The sequence below is a fragment of the Puccinia triticina genome, chromosome 11A (assembly GCF_026914185.1).
Source record: "Puccinia triticina chromosome 11A, complete sequence".
Taxonomy (NCBI): Eukaryota; Fungi; Basidiomycota; class Pucciniomycetes; order Pucciniales; family Pucciniaceae; genus Puccinia; species Puccinia triticina.
In genome coordinates this window covers 1,548,696-1,569,290 of record NC_070568.1, presented here as the reverse complement: position 1 = coordinate 1,569,290, position 20,595 = coordinate 1,548,696, and the positions used below count along the sequence as shown (strand labels likewise).

Genomic DNA, 20,595 nt, shown 5'->3' with positions numbered 1-20,595 from the left:
AGGCGTCAAAAGCCATAATTGCATCGGGGGCAAGGATGAAGTGGTGTCTATCTTTGGGGCGGGCGGCACAACAATAAAAGGAGCAGGAGACGCGCGGAAAATAGCAGGAACCTGCCATCTTTGATGTATCGAGTATGACCGGAAACCAAAGCCGTTGGGGAAATGCACCAAAGCCATACCACTATCTGAAACGCACAACTTTCCGCCGCCTAGTCGAAGAGTCTCGGTTGAAAGAAGGGTGCAGGTCGCCGTAGGGCTGTAGTAGACATTGTTTAGCGTGATAGACCCGGAGTTATTGACAAGCCTCATCTTCCCAACTACTGTAACAAAAGATTTCGGTCCGTGAGTCGCCACAGTCAAGGGAATGGGGTTGGAGAGATGAGTATGATCAAAGAGTAATGACAAGTCGGTTGTAAAGGTGTGGGAGGCACACGAGTCCAACCCAAAAAAAGCGTCCTCCTTGCTTGACTAGCCGGTCAATGTCCCCTTGTGTCACTTCGGGGTTCAGCGAGTCCATGTTGGGTTGGGCAAGGAGGGTCGGACGATCAACCTAATCGATGAGTGAGGGAAAGCTGAGAGTCGCAGCACGGTTTGTGGATTTTATCGAGTATAGGTCTGTTATCAGTCGCCAGTGTAGTTCGATAACTCGTAGCAGCAGGCGAAGCAGTCGGGTGGGTGTATTGGTGAATATTATGTGCTCTTGAAGTTGACCCCGCAGTTAAGGTAGATCGGTTATAACACGAGCCAGTACGATTGGATGAGATGTAATCAAAATTGATTGAAAGTTATTTCGGCCTTGTGGAATCAATCCCGCAGTTAAGGCAGATCGGTTTTTGCGACGGGTATCTAGGTAGTGTGGCGCGATTTATCCGCTGAAGGAGGATCTGACTTAGTTTTAACGCTTGCAAGCGGACTCTCGGAATTTTAGCACCGTGATCTGTTCAGCAAGAATGAGGGCTCATAACCTCTTATGCTCTGGGATGCCGGTGAAGAGAAACAAAAGAGAGTCTAAATTTCATCATCCCAGATCTAATACAAAAGAAGGAAAAAAAGAAATAGACGAGATAGTGAGAACATATTGGGGCTTACCTGGGATGCCGGTGAAGAGAAACAAAAGAGAGTAAGGAAAAGAGAGGTCACCGGCACCCAGGAGAGGAGTCTTTTTAGAGAAACTAAGAACAAGATATAAACATAAACTAAATACATATGCTAGTACCGAAACATAACACCATAACACGTCGGACCTATTTCCTCCGCCAAGGGTATTCACACCCCTTTGTCTCTAAACAAATTCCACCCCATCCCCGCTATCAGTTTTGATCCTATTTCCGCTCAAGGTTTTACGGACCGCCATGAGGGCAGCTACACAGCACTTTCCCCTCACAGCGCTGCCTACGGTCTGACACCGTAGGGGCTCCATTACGTGTTCCAGCCCGCCAAGAGGAAGACCTCTTGGTAAGCTGGTGTATGTATACAAGTCATCTGAGAGGAAGCCCTCTCAGCTGAGCAAGCTGATGTATGCATACCAGCCCACCAAGAGAAAGCCCTCTAGGCAAGCTGGTGTACATTATAAATACCAGCCCGTTGAGAGGAATCCCTCTGGGCAACAAGCTGGTGTGTTTGTACCCACTTGCCAAGAGGATTCCATCTCGGTGATTTGGTATATGTATCACTGTGAAAAAAACTCAAGAAACTGCTGCCAGTTGACATGCAATATTACAAAGGCACCTAATGCATGTAAACTGGCAGCAGTTTCTTGAGTTTTTTTCACAGTGTATACCAGCCTGTTGAGATGAATCCCTCTTGGCAACAAGCTGGTTTATGTGTAGTATACCCACTCACCAAGAAGAATCCATCTTGGTGAGTTGTTATATGTATACCAGCTTGCCATGAGGGATTCCACTTGGTGAGGTGGTATACATGGGTATTGGGGGGTACCTGCAGCTCATCAGGCCAGACACCTGCACCTGCCAGCGGGTACCTGCTAGCCGCCAACAGGTACTCTCCCACAGACACAAGGTAGCTGCAAAGAGGTACCGGTGGCATCTATATTTGTCACCCTAGTACAATAGAGTGACAAATCACACACAAGTTACACACTTTCCAGACCAGAGGGTCATGTCCAGCTGAATTGTGTCTAAACTGTGACACCCTCATTTACTCGGGAAAAATTTCACCTCTGGTCTGAAAGCAGTGTGATTTGTCACCCTATTGTATGCACGTACAATAGGGTGACAAATCACACACCAATCACATTCTGTTGAGGCCACACCAACAGGTATATGAGAGTGAAATGGTTCCAACACCATTAAGATTGACATCACCCTCCGGTACAAACAGTGTGTAATTGGTGCTTTACACTTCAGTTAAACTTTGGTTACAGACACTTTGTGTTCTGTGGTCCAGTTTAGTTACTACTGAGTTACAGATGACTTCCAGCTGACTTATGGATACTTCATATACAGTTGTATGTATATCATTTCATGTTTGATTATACATCAGTCAAACCTGTCTAAGGGCATACCCTTTTAACTGCATAATCTGCCTAACAGCATAGAAAAATACTTCCCTGTATTCTTGATTGCCCTGCAAAATCACCATCTCTAAGGGCATAACCTGCCTAAAATGATGTAGTAGAAATTGCACCCAGTTATGAAAAAAAAAACAAGGTAAGGCACTCCCTGGGGAGTGCCCCCCAAGCTCCCCTAGTGTAAAGCACTTAAATTGACCTCCAAATTTTGGTTGTAAAATTCGATCTATTGGTTTACACTTGAGGAGCATCAACCTATTCAGGAGACATGTGGTACACTTGCTAGCAAACTTTCAGTAGGGTATTCTCTCAATGCCTTGCATTTCTACTTGTTACATCCATTATCAGAGATACAAGTTTACAAGATCTAGATGGCCCTACAAGGGGGATTCAAAGTTGGATGGGTTCAAATTGCATAGACTTTTGCAAGCTGCTGTTCAAGAATTTTGTTGAACATCAACTGGCAAAAAAAACATGGAAGAAGGCTTCAAAGGCCAAGGACAATGTGGCTTGCATGCACTGTTGCAACTCAGTGTTCAAGATCTGACTTGAATGCCAACTTGCAAAAGTGTATGCAAGTTGGACCTGGCTAGCTTTGAAACACCCTATTATGGCAACAATGGGTCTTTACTTTATGGTTTTTTGTAAAGTAAAGATATAGAAGATTATTATGAGTAAATACTACAACCATAGTTCCAGAATCAGTAAAGAATCTTTCTTTACTATTACAACACACTCCCCCAATTTTTTCTATTTTTCACTGGTACAGTATCAGGTAAAGGAATTTATGTTTTACTATTGGGGAGAGCTTGCCAAGCACTATTTATCAGTAAATGAATGTATGGTATCAAAACAACTTTACTTTACTGAAAGGGCCCAGTTATTGTAAAGTAAAGACCCATTGTTGATGATCGTGAGTGCGGAATCCCCAGCTTTTTTCTATCAAAAAAAAAACTTGTAAAATAAACGCTTGCCAGATATCGGATACTCAGTTACAGTCAGGATGATTATCTAAACCGCAGCTAGCCTCTACTCTTTCGGGGGTGCAAGTTTGTGGGATGACTTGATATTTGGAATCAGGGCTTCTGTAACGGAGGCTATGCAAGGGTTCTTCGGTATATTTCTTTGGTATAATATGCAACATGAATTCCTACCTAATCCATTTGAAAGACAAGATTTATTTAAAAAAATCATTTAGAAGAAAATATAGATAGCAATCACCCCATATTCAAGAAGATCTTTTTCTTTTAGGTTTTAAGAATCCGAAATCCTTTGAAGTGATTCCCTGTTTAGCATGCCACGATTCCGAGCTTGAGGAATCAGAATGATTCCCAGATGAACCACCCGACTCAAACTTCTTTTCATGAGCTTTGGCCTTTTGTTTGGCACCGCGGAGAGGTGGCTGTTTTATTACGATGGGCCTCGACTTCTTTCGGACGTTAGCTGGCCTCTGCTTTATTGACCGATTTTGGCAAAAAACGTCAATAGTAACTCTTATGGCTGAATTTCACCATAAAAGAAATAGACGTACAGATCGAGGAAGCGTAAGATCATCGGGATTTGCTGGGTCCAGTGCAGGCTTAACGATTTCCTGTTTCAGGTCATCAAAAATAAGTACAACTTTCCTTCAAAGGGCAAAGAAAGGCAAACCAGAAGGATCACGGCTGACTCCATGTGATAACATATCAACGCCAAATTGTCGCAAGAGCGCTTCAGCTGATTCCGGATTTGGCTGTGAGACTGTGTTGCCGAATCATCAATGATTTAAAAAGGTTTGCTGATTGCGGCTATGTAAATTCGAAAAGGGACACGAACGTGGTGGTAACCCCTCTAATGGTATCAGCTCATACTTCTCCTTGCTTGTCTGTATACATTTTTATTGCGCGTACGTCAGTGCAAACGATCAACTAGTTTAGAGTGGATGCCAAAAGCTTACAGCTGCTGCTATCGCTCCACGGGCCACAAATTGATCGAAAGCGTAAGAAAACTGAAACAAATAGGGAAATGGGCTGTCATCAAATTTGAAGAGAACCAAGTTTGGATCTCTTTGGTCTATCTTACGTCGTCGAGATTTCTGAGTTAGAAGGAGAAATGGATTAGTGAAGGAGTATTCTATAAATGGATATAGCATAAGCCTAGCTTACTCCTCTGGATTAAGACGTGCATGCTTGTTCGCTTGCTTTTTGAAAATGTTTTTCACTCTGAAGATGGATCGGGGTGTATATATAAGTTCACGATCTTGTTGGATGCTGACAGAGATCTCAAATTTTTCACCCAAATATATCGCCCTGGTTATTCTTGTCTCCCTGTACTCCGGTGAAATACCTTGCCCAGAAAAAGTAGAGAAGTAAACAATTATGTACGATCTAGTCAGCTACATCGCGTTAGGAAGTCCTGCGTGATCAACAAGAAGGCTGTACCGGCTGAGAGCCTTTCCTGTATTGGCTACTTCGGAAAGGCCCTGCTTGTAAACTTGTCTATGGTATATCAATTCTTCTGTAGTTCCAGCCGATATCAGTCGTATGCATTCAACTTCCCGCTTTTGACCAATGCGTACAACCCTGTCCATGGCTTGGGCGTCGTGACTGGGATTCCACGATGGCTGGTCTCACACGCGACATTAATTCTGAAACCAAACAATCCACCTGCAGTTTTGTAGCACCCTACTTACATCAAAAATCTAAATACAAAAAATCAGTTGGTCAATTAGAATTTGATCGACGTCAGAGTAGACTCACTACTACTTTGTTCGCTGCCGTTAAATTCAGACCAACTGCAAGGCGGCGGGCAAGACGCGGATATTCAGGTTCGATTTGGCCTCTCGGATGAATGACATAGGATGAATGACATATCGATTCAAGCAGCACTTACCGCCAGCAGCCTTAATACTAGCCAAGAAGATGAACTTGTCAGGATCCGTCTGGAACTCTTCCACTCTCTTAAATCGTTCTCGAACCGCCACAGTACCATCAAGACGAACAAAGCTAAAGTAAGCATATAGTCAGTATCTCTCATTGGGGTAGAAAGCAAACAACTATTTCAGAGCGGAGGGGCCAAACTACAACGGAAGGACAAACTCTGGAAAATCTTGTTGCAGCCAATACTCTAGAATGTCCATCATTTTTGTGCTTTGAGAAAATAAGAGCACCTTAAATTGGGCTTTCTTCCACTGCTCTAACAAAGGCTTCAAAACCTTCCATTTTCCACAAAGTTCGGGGTCATATTTAGAGGAGAGGCGATCCAGAGGGGAATCATCCTCAGGAAACATTTTCTTAATATACAATTTGTCTTGCTTATATCTTTCTGCTGTATCTTGCTTATCTGAAAAACGTATCGAGAGAGTCGAAGTCAACCTGGTGGCATATAAAATGGTCGAATCCGATTCTCTGAACTCACTTGGGCAGGTCAAGGCTAGATGGTTTGCAACCTGAGCGAATCAAAGGCGTTAAGCAATGTTACACGGATTCAAAGAGACCAGCGCCAGTTGTGAATCACCTTCTGAAGCAAGATGAGGTAAGGAAATATTCGCTTGGACCACCCTTGGTCGCAACACATACCGAGAACATATCGCTTCCTGTACCTTTTCTCGTCAGATATCGCAAAGTTAAGTTCTTCTAAAATATACAGTTTTTACTACTTACCCCTTATCATCTACTCTTTTACAGTGACATGGCAGATGGTGATTTGTCATATTCACGACATCAGGATCAGATAAGAAGTTGTCGTGCGCCAATCTGAAGGATTTCTATCAGTGGTGTGATCCAACAGGCAGAGTAGAGACGTTTTATCCGTACTTCTGTATTTCTGTCATCGGACATAATGCTATTTGATCAGTCCTGGGAGGAAGCTGCAAAGTAAATGCTTATCAGTAAGCTTTTCAACAGATACTCTCTTGCTCAGCTCACTTCATGCAAAATTTTAGACTTGGTCCTGATGGATCACGCAATGAAATTAGTCAGTTCGAACTCAACCAAAATAATCCAACTAGGGATGAAAGAAAAGGAAACAAAAAACCTTCTCAGCTGAAGATCTGGCCAGCAATTTTTAACCAGAGCTTCAGCCCTTTCCTGTAGAAAAGATAACGATGAGAAGAATAGGTCACTGGCGTGCAATTGATATACTTTAACAAAACTCACGGAACCCTTTTGAACTTCGTAAACGGATGCGTTCGACTTCTGCGCGTGCACGAGGGGTTGCGCAACGAAAGCCTCCCACATCACTCGAGTTCCTAGAGCGCCGGGCCGAACCCAATCGAAAAGAGTATGGAGCTCACTAGAGTAGTATGAAACAACCGTTATTTCTAATCGTCACAGTGCGTGGCTTTAATCAGACCGAAAGTAGCAAGCTCACGATAGTTTATTTTGCATAACGGTGCCCTTCAGAAAAAAAGGGTGCATATGTAGAAGTTAATATTTTGTTCAATGATCTGATGTATGTCTGCGCGCACAGTTAACCCAAAACGAATCTTTGTCTTAAACTTGTGAAAAGCGTGTGTCACGGCAGATCTATGATTGTTAAGGTGCTGCACTTCATCCACCTGACATGAGGGTACAGTTTCAACTCTCGTCAATAACCACATTCCCCCTGCGAGCAATTCCGGAGGACCTACCACCACGACTGTAAAATCCAAGTCGCGCAATTCATCAATGTGATCTCTAGCATAAGTGAGCCCGCAGATGACTAGTAGTAATGATTGGTTGAACTCAGTTTGTTTGACCCACGAAAATCAAGAGTCGGGGGAACAATCTTACGAATATCAAATGCTCCTGCATTGAATCTTGCGACAGTTTCAGCCCCACCAGTGTTCCCGCTAAGAATATCGTACTGGTGGTGTGGTGGTGGGAGTGCGGGGGTGGTAAATTAGCTACCGCACTTGAGAGATTGAGGACGAGCAAAGCTTGCCTCAAAGTATCCCCACTGAGTCGGTGCACCGCGAATAAAAATGGATAAAGCAAACCATGAACATTTAGCAGAGGAATGAAAGACACAATGAAATGCTGACTGTCTTGATCTCCCTAGCCCAGTTATCAATGACACTATTCGGACAAGTCACCAGGCAAGTAGGGCCAAGCTCGCTGGGTTTGTAGGAACGATTACGCGGTAGATTATTAATCGCATTTTTTCGTCGATTTTTTTCGTCAGGCGTCCCTTGGAGTCCTACTCATATTGATCAGGTAGGCGGTATTTCAGTTGCCTCTAAGAAGAGAAATGCCAGAGATACTAACCCATTATTGCCGAAAGGAATGCAATGACTTGAATTGTCTTGCCCAAACCTATAGACGAGCTTTCGATCAGGTACATCGGTACCATTAGATGCTGTTAAAATGAAAGAGACAAACCCATATCGTCGCCTAGTATCACCCCATTTCCTTGTTCAAAATGTTTGAAAAAGAACTTGACGCCATCACGTTGGTACGGTTTCAAAAATTTATTTATACTTTGGGTAAGCTCGACAGTTTTGCTTAAGGATAACGGTCCAATTGCGTCTTGATCTTCACTGCATATTTCGAGATTCGGTCGCGATTCGGACTGAATTCGGGGGTATGTAACCTGTATCCGAGATATCAACATCCTCAAATTCATGCCTCTAAAGTTGGGGTGAATAGAAAACTGCTTCAGTACTATTGACAAACCTTATGCTTCTGGTTCTTGGAAGGAACCGAGTCGCCAGGTGATTGTTTTCCGGTGACATCTATTGAGGTGGGCTGTTCACTGGGGTCGGCATCTGTATCTATGGTCAACAATTCCGACGGGAGATTTGTCGAGCCATGGCCATCAGGCTTTGACTTGCGGCAAGCTTTTGAAGGTTCGTCTTCACTTTCAGATTTGGCAGGAAGTTTCTTTGGAGCTTCATCTTCACTAGCAGTAGTTGTAAGTTCGTCATTATAATCAGGCTCTTGTGGTGGTGGAGTACGTGATGGGCGGATATGCTTCTTCGTTTTTGCGGGTTTCTTTGGCGCTTCATCTTCACTAGCTGTAGTTGTAAGTTCGTCATTATAATCCAGCTCTTGTGGTGGAGGAGTACGCGATGGACGAGTGGGCTTCTCCGCTTTTGGAACTTCCTTGGGAGCTTCATCTTCACTAGCAGTCGTCGAAAGCTCCTCGTACACGTCCAATGGGGGATCAGACTCTGTTGGTTCGTCATTATAATCCGGCTCTTGTGGTGGAGGAGTACGCGATGGACGAGTGGGCTTCTCCGCTTTTGGAACGTCCTTGGGAGCTTCATCTTCACTAGCAGTAGTCGGAAGCTCCTCGTATATGTCCAATGGGGGATCAGACTCTGTTGTAGAAAGTTCGTCATCAGGTGCTGAGCATCCATCCCGCGATTCGACTGCTTTCTCAATCCTTGCTATTATGTGAGATTATCAAACAGTAAGTAATGGCAATTGCATTGCAACACAGTATGACGATAGGAATTTGTTTTCCACTCACGTCCGCAAATTGATGACGCGACGTTCTCATCTGGGGGGGAAGGCGACCGCGAATCGAATACTATGTAGCAGTAAGAATGTCATACTTGATTCATTAATACATCGCATGAATTTCCGGCCATGCTTTTGGTTGACTCACCGGTTGTTGTGCGAGGGTGACGATGGTCTTGATCTGAAGAGTTGGAGTCTGCTTCATTATTGGAACTAATGATGTTAATTTTGATGTCTGTCTCGACGCAACCCCGTGATTAGTGACTGATTTGTTCAAAGAAGCGCTGGACAATGAGCCAGAACGTACTAAGCATTTTGATCAGCGGGTTATACTTCATCTGCTGGGCAGCCACAGAAGCGGTCATATCCTCAGGAGCTCGTCCTATTGAGATAATCACGAGTCGAGGGATTAGTGGCAAATATTCCCTGCGGCTGCAGACGAGTTAGAGGAGAACTGACCCTTCATGGGCCGCCATTTCTGGGCCTTCAAGGCCTCTTTATCGAGTGGCTCAACTTCATCATCGTCCTCAATTTTTCTGCGCTTGGGTTGGAATTTCTTTGGCTTGGCCTTGCCCTTATTATCTTCGCGGAACTGGCGTTCGTGCACGATGTCATTGGCCATGTCTAACTCGGCCGCAAACTCATTTAAGCCATCGCTGTCGGTGTTCGAATCACTGCCGACGGGGCGAGATCTGATTGGACCACTGGATTCACTTGCCGCCGACACACCACTTTTGGACCGCTTCATGCCCTTCCTTGGGACGCGACTCTGACTGGTGTGGCCTCTAATCCGACCTTGCATGATACCTATACAGCTCTTGTGGATGGGGATAAGTCGTAAATTTTGTTAGGTTGGATGAAAATGTCTGTTGACACCTCGTGTTTGTACTCACTGGAATATTTCAAGTTGCAGTCGACATCGCGTGTGGCATTTGAATTTTGAACCCTGGGCCCTGTCGGAGGAAAGGGCCGGGGCACGGGCGATAGCCTGATAGGCCCGCCCAATCAATCCTTTGGGCCAGGGCTTTTTTAAACTGAAAACCCTCAGAAAAGATGAAAATCTTTGTAAATTCAACAACATAAACAAAGCGAAATTTTATATCTAGTCTATGTAGTGATAACCAAAAGATCTCTAATCCCGGCGGATGTATGTATCAATATATATATGTGTGTGTGTGTGTGGGTTTCGAAGAAATTATAATCAAGCCTGTGCATGTATGTCGCCCAGAAATCTATACAATAAATAATAAGTATGAGAAACAACAATAAGAAAATCAAAACAAGGTTATTAAAAGGAGAGGAATGTGAAAGAAGAGTCGATCTTCCGATTTCTTTTCAATGGTTTGTTTCGCCAAGGGTAAGGCCGCCACCACTTCCACCAAGATCACCACGGCCATCGCCGTCGTCTTGATGAAAGGCAGATAAAGTGGTGATTTGTTCTCGTGATCTGCACCGGACATGACTCAGAGGATTGATGCGAGAAGAGGAAGGCAGAGAAAGGGAAGATGCGAGAAGTTCGTTATCGATATCGGCGCCTTCGTGATCACCATTGGTCGGCGTGGGATCGTCTGTTGTATGTGCGCTGGATCTTGGGATTCGGTTCGAGGAGCTTTGTTGGATGGAGATGGTCGAGCTGGTCGATGTTCCTATGCTCGGATCACTCGAGTCGATGTTATGGTGTTGAGGTTTGGCGGAAGTGAAGGCGGTGATAGACTGGTGGCTGGCACCAGTGGATGTGACTGAAGGGAGAGAGCCTAGATGATGGATTTGGTGAAGATTACTATTCCGATGGGTTCCATTGAGATGATCATTGATGAGGATTTTCTCTCGACTCTCGTTTGAGGAAAGAGAGTACGAAGGCTTGGAGCGATGATCTGAGGAAGAACAATTCTCATCGCTCGCCTTTTTCTTCAAGGATGGTGATGGTCGGTTGGTTTTCAAGCTGTCCAGTAACCCGGCGCCGTGGTTGGTGGCAATTGTGGTAATTTTGGAGGAGGTGGATGATAATGGATTGGTTACAAGTGCAGAAAGAGCGTCGGTAAATGAGCCTTGGAACACTGTGGGTGGGGTGGAAGGGGGAAGTTTTTTACGTAGCGTCTGGCGCGAGTCGTCATGATGCGGATATCTATACCCACCTCTATTCGGTTTCACATCTGTACCTCCGCCATTACTATCTTCCGAGTTCCAGGACGAATTGGGAAGGGGCGAACGTGGTGAAGGGATAGGATCGGCATCCGATTGAGCTCGATAAATTGCATCGCCTGCCAAGCTGGCCCGTTGGTTCCGCAGTGCCTTTCGAGAGGCTTGCTTCCGAGAGGCCGTTGCATTACTGAAGACGGGCAAAAGATATTGTTCGTCGAGAACTGTAAACCACTGTCCGTCTCTCCATACCTTCCGATTGCCTCCATCCTGCCCATTTCCTTGACGAGCTTCACCATCTTCCAGATTGAATTGAGTAGTCTGAGCATCCGCTGAAGGCAATACCTCGTCATCTGAATCCTGGGTGGCTATCGAGCGCTCAGACATTGGACTGGCGATTGCGCCATGTTTGGAATCCCTCGCTCCTCGGGAGAAACGCTTGTAGGGGTCGTCAGAGTTGGGACCATTGAAATCGGTTTTCACATTTCTCAGATGCCTGCTAGTGGTTTGATCAAGTGAATCGCCAAGCGAGCTCTTCCGGCTATTTGTGTCCTGATAAAGTACTCCTCGATGGTCATCCCGATCCAAACTGAGGAAGCCGCCAGCACCATGGTCGGGCATGCCGGCGCCTTCTTCATCCGATGTATCTATTTCATCTTCAACCCCGGTCCGGATTCCGACGATATCGATCATCCTCGTCGTTGTCCCACCAAAGACAGCCATCGTAAGCACCACCGTCACCAAGACTGTCGTCCTCAAAGCAACCGCGTTGTCTCCTTTGATTCCAGCTGCTAAAGCCACTCCAACAGCTCCTCTTAAGCCCGCCCAGAATAACATCATCTGATAAGAATGGGGCAGTTCGTCCGTTCGAGTCCCTCGAGCCTTTCGGAAGAAAACATTGACCAAGTGTGAGATTGGAAAGACGGCGCAATATCTGGCCACACAGACCGATAACTAGATCATCGAGAAAGAATGAGGAGTAGATGTGGGTCAGACTTGTTGATGAAGGATTTGGAGAGGATTATCAGAGAACTCACAGCCGAAATGAAGATGAAAATTGGTTTGTAAACCAGTTGGGTTTGGGTGAACAAACTTAGCCCCAGATAAATAAAGATGAAGTTTTCACAGAGCGAAGAGAGGGTAGTGAACATGTATTTTGTTGTTCGTTGGGTTCTTCGAGACATGTTGTGGTAGGCGTAATGTTTCAAAGTGATTCCACAAAACAGGAGCGATACGATACCTTTGTCAAGAAATGAATATTGATCGGATCAATAAGCTGGATCACATAACCATTGGGGGTTTTTTTTTTCTTTTGCAAAAAACTCACCACTCATGGTTGATGCATTCGAAAAAAAGTAGCTGGTATAGGCGATCAACAACACCAAACAGCTTTCGATCTCGGGGAATTGGGAGACTCTTGAATGTTTTAGCATCAATGAGCATGTCAAACCAAACACGACGCCGAGGGCCATGGAAGTGAGGAAGACGAGTAAGAAGATTCCGACACCATGAAAGAAGGAGAGGATCGAGATTTTTTCGCCGTGAAAGTGAGAGAGAGTTCTGTTCAGAGGAAAAACCAGAACAAGTGAGTGGGGGTGACAAAGACGGCCGGTGAGTCCATATCCATACGACTACTAACTCGAACATCACGATAGCAATAGCATCGTTCAATAAACTTTCGCCAAAGATGATGCTGTATAATTTGGGGTCGACTTTGAGAGTGTTGAAGATGGCAAGAACGGTGACTGGATCTGTGGCAGAGAGAGTGGATCCGAACAAAAGACATTCGATGATCCCTAGAGAAAGACCTTCAAACCCCAGCAATGCCCAGATATAGACTAAGGTTCTTTTTGAAGAAGAAAAAAAAAAAAAAAAAAACAGGAAATTCAATTAGCATAACCCGACTGTGATACGGAAGCAGTGGGAACACATGAGATACCCAATGACGACTGCCGAGACAAAAGTTCCACAAAATGCAAAAGTCAAGATGACACCAAAGTTGCGGAAGAAGTTTTCCTGTGGACAATCCAAGAAGGGGGTAGAAGATGTGTGAGCTGGCGTATAAGAGCATGTGGATGAGCAGATACACGTACCTCTTTGAGGTCGTAGCCGGAAGCCAAGATGATTGGGGGTAGGAGGACGTTGAGCATGATCGTGCTCTTGAAGCTGATCATGTTCTGGACGACTTCGCCGGGGGAGAGTCTGACGATCAAGCCGATGACCATTCCTGGGAAGAAGCGAGAGGGAAAGTAAGCAAAGGATCGAGAGAGCGAGAAGAGGAGGATCGGAGAGAGAGTGTGTGTGTGCTACTCAACCAGCAAACAGGGCGACCAGTGTTTCGTGGATGGTTTTGATGCGCTTGATTTTGAGGTAGTAGGAGACCCAGAAGGACAGGATGAGGAGGACCAGGACGAGCAGGAGGGCACGGGAGGACCACAGTTCTTCGACCTGTGTGGGGGAAGCAGGGCGGGGGTTAGTTCTGGGGGTGGCTGGAGCTGGCGGAGAGGGTGAGTTACATACTTCTGGGTCCAGATGGATCTCTGGGGGTTTGGCTTCCTCCATGTCTTCGGCTGTGGCTTGCTCTGCTCGCGGGGATGGCTGGCACTCGAGTGGAGGTCTGCTCGATCAGCTTCCTGGGATGGTTCGAGCTGGGAATCGTGCGGGTCCCAGCCAGCAACCACTGCCGGCCTTTCTTGCTGGCTTGAGTTGCTCAGCAGACGTCCACCCGACCACCGCCTGGGCCAAACTCAAAACTCAAAACTCAACACCCAAACCCAACCACCTGTGGCCACTACATAACAGTATACTGTACCGAGGGATTAAGGGGCCCATTATTGTACGCTAGGGGGTCAATTTGGGCGCGCTACATCAGCGACTCTGGAATCCCTGGTCTTGTCAGAATCTCCGAGCTCCGGTCCCCCAAAATCCGTCTAAGTCACTGGCCCACCCGCCGGTCATATGATCGCCGTACTCCGACCAGCTCATAGCACATCACACCCACCTATTCATACAAAAATATTTAAGTGCATATACATATACTTCGGCAATGTCCAACAGAACACACGTTACCGGATCACCCGGATCAGCAACCACGATCATCACATGTGTGAAAATAAAGACAATCTCATCGGTGGACCATCTCAACCGACCATCTAAATCGAGGCACTTTATACTTTCTCTGTTGTTCGCATGTTTTTTCTATTTTTTGTGTTCTATTTTTTTGTGTTTTTGAACCCCTTGGTATTATGTATGAGTAGAATGAAACACTGGAACAAACTTTGGGTGAGATTGAAATGAGGAGAGGACTTGCGGAATGCAATACAAGACACATTTAAAGAACTAGAAGAAAAAAGATAAATAAAGCAAAATAGCAGTACTATGCCCGTCCTACTGACTCATTGCCGTCTACATCAGCAGAAGTTGGAGGAGTTTCATCATTCTCCATGTCCGTCTCAATCTCTTCTTCAACCTCCTCCCCATCATCACCTCCCGCTCCTAAAATTGCCTCCTCTAATTGCACATCTACCTCGGGCCGTTCTGTTGAGATTCCATCTTGGACCGAGTCCATTTTCTTATTTATGTTGTCCCAATCGCGCAGCATTGACGTCCGGTGGTCACTAGGCTGACAGAGATTTGCAAGCCACAGAACGTGGGGATGCCACTCTTTGACCAAGGTTACATGAAGGGTCTGTCGATGACGTAGCTCCTTGCGAATTACTCTAAGTCGGCTTCTCCGGTCCAAACCATGAAGAACCAGTTGATCAAAGCGATCCACATCCGTATCTGGTTGAACTCCGAGTAGATCAATACCTAGCAGGAAAAACAAAGAAATGCATCAGACAACGAGATATACAAGATAATAAATAGCAGAGACTTGTAGTGACCCACGGCGACTGATTTCGTTTATTGTATTTTCAGCATGAACATAATACCCAATTGCCCAACCTACCGCCCTCGCCAACTCCTGAGAAATGAGTTGAAATTCTTCGTTGACTCTGTTCAAGATAAGAACACAGTTTATCCCTGCTCGCACATTCGAATTGATTGCCCAAGGGGCCTTTGACTGTAAATATAACCCATCGTTCCAAAATTGATGATCCAGCGGCCAGGAGGAGAAGTTTTCATATTGCAGTGGATAGTGCGATGGATCGGTCAGTCGCTGATCGGGAAATTTCTCCAGATATTCAGCAAAGAGTTTGTTGTGCTTTTCAAGTAAGCGCTTGACTGCTGGGCGGCGAGTTGCGATTGCTTTGAGGATCTTCTCTTTGAGCTCAGTTCCTACCCGAGTGCCGAGCTTCTTTGCATCTAACAGGGGCTGGCGTTCCGCTTGAAGTTGGACTGCCTGAATGTATAATTCGTTTTTGGAATTCCATAAAAGCAGTAACAGCCTCTGCTCATCACCTGTCAGACAAAAGAATAAAAATCAATCTTCTCTACATGACATTATCACGAAATCGACTTCACTGTTCTCTTTGCCAGAAGGCAAATTGATGCCCAATGCTTCCGCTTCGGCCGCATCTTTATTGAGCTTCTTCGATACCTTATCAATTTTATCAAAGATCTTCTTGACTTCCTTTTCTGACAAAAGATTGAGATCTGGATCCATCAGACGCTCCCTAATAATCAGATTTCAATTGATAAGCGGGCAAAATTGGATATTCGATTAGAACAAGGGGACACTTGCCTTAAAAGCTCAATGTTTGCCTGATGTTTGTAGATCTTTATCAGTTTATCTCTCCGCTCCTGCTCTTCATCGGTGTGATCCGCCCGAAACGTTTTCTGATGCCTCCATTGCTCTTTAAAGTACGATATGGTATATTTTTGGCCGGGTTGCTTGAAAGGATTATCGAGCGATAAGATATTTTGCAGCTCTTTCTGAACCTCCTTCCGTCGATTTGCCGCTAGCTTGAACTTCTTACATAGCCACTTGACTGAAAGATGTTGGTTCAGATGGTTGTGTGTGCATAATGTTCCAGATAACACTTACTTAGCTGTCTTATTCCTCTTCGATTATGATTTTTCAATAGATGTGCAATTGCTAAAAACCGATGATTGCGAGTAGCATATCTCAAAGGACCAACAAGTTTTGCGAGATATGACCACATTCGCTCCAAACCTTCACCATCCAACAAACCCCATCCGGTGTTGAAGCGTGGGCTGTAATCCAACTGACATGCCCAATTGTGAACATACGAGTGGAATATTGAAGTTCCGAATTTCGTTCGTTGAGTCAGATCCGGCAGAAGACCACGCTAGTTGGTTAATATAAGTTGTAGTATAATATCAGTCAGTCTGTTAGCTCAAATTAAAATTGAGAAGATTGTGATTGGATAGGCCGGGGTCCAATGAAATGAAATAAAATTGAGCTTACCGACTTGATATATTTGTCAAGTGAACATCCGATGTCGTAGAGAATTCCAACCGGTCAATCCGGATCCACACTAAGTAAGTTCTTCAGCAATGCCAAAGGAAGGGCCCTAAGCTCGCCAGAATTGTAAATGTTGGCCAAGTAAATTGCTGCATCGTGTCGACAACAGCATCCCATGAGCCCAGTATCATCACAGCCCTTCCAAGTAGACTCGTTTCTCTTGTCGTCAGCGGCCTTGTGTGCATCTGTGCATCGATCTGCCTATGAATTACATCACTATCTCAAGTCAGAGTAGTTCGGGTGAAGGACAATTCACAAAGATACAAAGACATGTACACACCTGAGCAGGAGCTTTATTGACAACCTCCATATGCCGAATTTCCCGGGTCATGTTTTCGACTGCCCCTTCCGGGAGGAAAATGTTGGGTGTTTGAATAGTCTCGTGATCTCGGCTGGCCTTGGAGTGGTGTCTATGTTGAAAATTACCATCCAAGCATACAATCAGACGATTTCGAGTGGATTCCGGGTAATCACTATTGTTGGATGGCTCAGGCCCAAAGCAAGCTGGACAAGATCTATTGGCCAATTTGTCCTGCTCGGTCAGTTTGAGCGCTTCGTCAATTAAGTCATCTGTCCGAGTTTCGAGCGATCGGAAAAGATCGACAGCGGCTGAGAAGGGTTTTCTAATATCTCGGGCCTTAGAAAGAAGGAATGTTAATTTGCAATCTTGTTGATCAATGGCAAGAATTACGCACATGGGATTTTCCCTTAACGCACAATCTCTCCGAACGTGGCTCAAGGAATTTGGTAAGTGCAATTGTAAACGGCGACATACCAATGTTGCAGTTGTTCCACAACGAGTTGTGGAATATCAGGAGAGGAAGCGAGAATGCTGTTTGAGGTTTCAGAGGGGATCCAGCCAGATAACCATGACGTAGTAGATGGACAGCATCGTATGTGCATTTACAAAATTCTATTGGCCTCCGCGTTTGTGCTGATAGAAAGTTAAAACAAAGAGTATTAGCATGAATTTTGGCTCATGGAAAGAAAATGTAGTCTCCTACCATACAAGTCAATCATGTCAACATGGCGTGTGTTCTTCTGCTCAGCGGAGCATGTACAGGGCAGAGGTGGTAGTTGTTCTTCACACGCGTTTGCGCTTGACCAATTCTTGGTGTGTAACTTGAGGATGAGGTACCAGGTGTGCAGTTCCCGCATTAAGAGTGCCCAGTTGAATTCTCTCGCTTGTCGACGATATTCTTCTTGGACGGAGTGGATACTTGGATCAATGTGTTCTTCCAGCTCTTCTGCCGTGGGCATAGTTAGCCACCTCGGATATTCTTCTTGCTGACCAGTAGATTTGGATTCTTCACCGTGAAACTGGGATTCTTCGTTTGGATCGTAGGGATTCTCCATCATCTCCGAATCGTAGGTTTGATCTGCTTCATGGGGAGCCACTCTTCCTCTTTGACGTAGTCGAGCCCAGGCGCTTGCGTTGAGGGTGGCATTCTGCGAGCGTCAGAGTCGTTGGGCTCGAGGTTCGCGGGGATCTTTGATTCTTGTGCGTCTTGCCATAATTTTCACCGGTCGGAAGCTGAATATTTGGTGAGCTGGCAATTAAGGTGTGTGAGTTCCCGAGATGCTGTCCGAGGTTGAAAAATCCAGAAACACAATACCAATGCAGCCAAGGTTAATTCCGAATCCTGAAAGACAATAGAGAGTGGGCTGAGTTTGATGAAGTTGACCGGAGGGTGTTCAGGCGCAGAGAGGAAGTCAAAACCCAGATGCAGTTGAATGCGCAACAAACAGTACACATATCACATATAAAGAGGAATATGTTTAACTCCCATCCTTCTACACTTCAATCAACACAAAAAAAAATAACCATGTTATTCTTGCATTTTTACCGGCATGGAGTAATTAGCAGATTGATATCTGGACTAGCATGCCATAGTGGGATCAGGGAGGATAAGGGCAGGATGAAACATCTTAAAGTCTTTAGGAGTCAATGTTGACTCACATGATATTGTGACACCCTTTTTATTAAAATTTTGGGTTTTTATTCCATGAGCCACATGTCATGGCAGATAATTGAGTGAGGGGTTGGTTGTCAGATAATTGAGTGAGGGGTTGGTTGTCAGATAATTGAGTGAGGGGTTGGTTGTTAGGGAAAGGGTATATTTTGGAAAGCATTAAAATTTGAAGATTTCATAATAAAATTTGATCAATTGCCTCAAAGTGACCAATGTACCGGACTATTATGTGGAAGGAGGATACTTTCTGGAATGCTTTGATTTGAATATCAGAATATCTAACTGATCAAGTTAGTGAGAAAGAAGTAAATTCAACAAAAGATTAATCTGCAACATAATCCAGGACCATACTATCATTCTGAGTACTATCATTCTGAGTAATATATCATAATTTATAGGATCACTTAAGAATCTACTACTCCTCAATTAAAAAATAGGAGAAATTTCAACTGAACAATACTATTTTAAATAAAATACATTGCACCAAGCAAGAACTGTGGACAATGTGTGTGCAGTGTTGGCAAACTGTTAGGGAAACTGCTAGCACCCCTAGACAACACTAAACTGTGTTACAGTTACATCACTCTTAGCAGAAACTTAGGACCATTTTCTGTCAGATAATTTTCAATAAAGTTCTTCCCCTGAAATTATTAGCAGTTGTGTGGAAAACCTATCACACATTCTTTTTACTTTTCAGACATACACAAGTACTTATTTCCCGTAGCTTGAGCTGGTAGAGTTTGCAGCAACTTCTTGAGCTTGTGCTATAAGTGCATAATAATCAGCCAGAACAGGCTGTGACAAAATGAAATGAGGAGTGGAGGACTTCCCCTGCAATATTTATCCCACAGATTGTGGTTTAGACACAAAAAGTCTAGATTTTTGCAGAGAAATCTAGCTTTTGGCGCTCTAGATCACTTCTGGGAGGCCTGCAGATCTCAATGGGAAGTCATCCAGTTGGTTTTACTCACATAACTCTTCCTTGTTGGTCATAATTTGAAAAATTGGCATGCAAATCCATTAAATATTTAACAGACTTACTTTGTGCACTGCGAAAAACACTTTGCGCACTGCACAGTGCGCGGATTCCCGAACACTTTGCGCACTGCGGCTAGAATACGCAACTCTTTGAAGATTTTTTTTGACCAATCAATAGACAGCCTTCCCATTGGCCTCTCTGAAATTTTTGGGAGTTTTTTGAACCATTCTTCTATGTAAAAAAAAAACATTAAGACCAAGAAGAAATGTAGGATTTGGGCGCCTAAAAAACAAGGTTCTCATAGCCCCAAGATTCCTCAGCCACTTTTTGCAAGGATACAGGTCTGAAAAATGAGGATAATTTAGATGCAATGTGCTAATATGTGGTGAAGTTTCTTATTTATCAGACCCGTATGCTTGCACAAAGTGGCTGGAAGTAGCTGTTGTTACATTTTTCATTACTCAATAAACTATTTGAAATTTTTGGGCTATGGGAACCTTGTTTTTGAGGCGCCCAAATCCTAAATTTCTTCTTGGTTGTAATGATTTTTTTAACATAGAAGAATGGTTTGAAAAACTCCCAAAAAATTTAAGAGAGGCAAATGGGAAGGCTTTCTATAGCTTGGTCAAAAATAATCTTCAAAGAGTTGTGTATTTTACCCGCAGCGCGCAAAGTGTTTGAGAATCCGCGCACTGTGCAGTGCGCGAAGTGTTTTTTGCAGTGCACAAAGTAAGTCCAATGATTAAAGATTGTTTATGGCAATTCTGAGTGCAGGATAACTATTTTCATAATCTCAGATCCCCATTGGTCTTGCAAAGAAATGAGTGGAAAAATCCTCAGCACATGTTTATATATATATATATATATATATTTTGGGGGGGGGGGGGGTCAAAAAAAGCCTGTTTGAGTGTATGATTTTGATTTAAAGCCCAGAAGTAGAATAGAAGAGTTCATTTTATGGAAACTGGAAGTAGAATTAAAAGGTTAAAGCATTGGGCATATCTTGTGAATGTAAATCTAATTAATGAGACAAGAGACAGAGGAGTGTTGAACAGCAACTGAAGGCTGATATGCAGTGGAGAAGACTACTTTTCATTATAATATAGTGAAAAAATAAGAGCTGC

General features: G+C 44.4%; 3 protein-coding genes across 3 annotated transcripts; all 3 read right to left on the bottom strand.

The window, feature by feature from the left end:
• Window positions 1–3,758: 3,758 nt before the first annotated feature.
• On the bottom strand, window positions 3,759–9,754 carry PtA15_11A192 (uncharacterized protein; the record flags this gene model as incomplete). Its single annotated transcript, XM_053161075.1, has 32 exons — window positions 3,759–3,983; window positions 4,062–4,121; window positions 4,200–4,270; window positions 4,346–4,394; window positions 4,467–4,517; window positions 4,592–4,604; window positions 4,675–4,731; window positions 4,805–4,855; window positions 4,951–5,137; window positions 5,265–5,303; window positions 5,402–5,514; window positions 5,608–5,851; window positions 5,927–5,957; window positions 6,026–6,104; window positions 6,172–6,264; window positions 6,325–6,377; window positions 6,436–6,460; window positions 6,545–6,597; window positions 6,667–6,802; window positions 6,881–6,906; window positions 6,978–7,067; window positions 7,140–7,210; window positions 7,282–7,340; window positions 7,404–7,447; window positions 7,533–7,687; window positions 7,756–7,803; window positions 7,870–8,080; window positions 8,164–8,879; window positions 8,963–9,022; window positions 9,101–9,187; window positions 9,260–9,334; window positions 9,412–9,754. 32 exons carry the CDS (start codon window positions 9,752–9,754, stop codon window positions 3,759–3,761), a joined length of 3,615 nt encoding a protein of 1,204 aa, XP_053025058.1.
• A 533-nt stretch (window positions 9,755–10,287) lies between these two features.
• PtA15_11A191 (uncharacterized protein) lies at window positions 10,288–13,653 on the bottom strand (the record flags this gene model as incomplete). Its single annotated transcript, XM_053161074.1, has 8 exons — window positions 10,288–12,045; window positions 12,129–12,331; window positions 12,419–12,651; window positions 12,731–12,937; window positions 13,031–13,107; window positions 13,185–13,318; window positions 13,407–13,539; window positions 13,612–13,653. The coding sequence occupies 8 exons, from the start codon at window positions 13,651–13,653 to the stop codon at window positions 10,288–10,290; spliced, it is 2,787 nt and encodes a 928-aa protein (XP_053025057.1).
• A 1,152-nt stretch (window positions 13,654–14,805) lies between these two features.
• Window positions 14,806–17,878, bottom strand: PtA15_11A190 (uncharacterized protein; the record flags this gene model as incomplete). Its single annotated transcript, XM_053161073.1, has 5 exons — window positions 14,806–14,901; window positions 15,317–15,492; window positions 15,556–15,703; window positions 15,772–16,022; window positions 17,608–17,878. 5 exons carry the CDS (start codon window positions 17,876–17,878, stop codon window positions 14,806–14,808), a joined length of 942 nt encoding a protein of 313 aa, XP_053025056.1.
• Window positions 17,879–20,595: the final 2,717 nt, after the last annotated feature.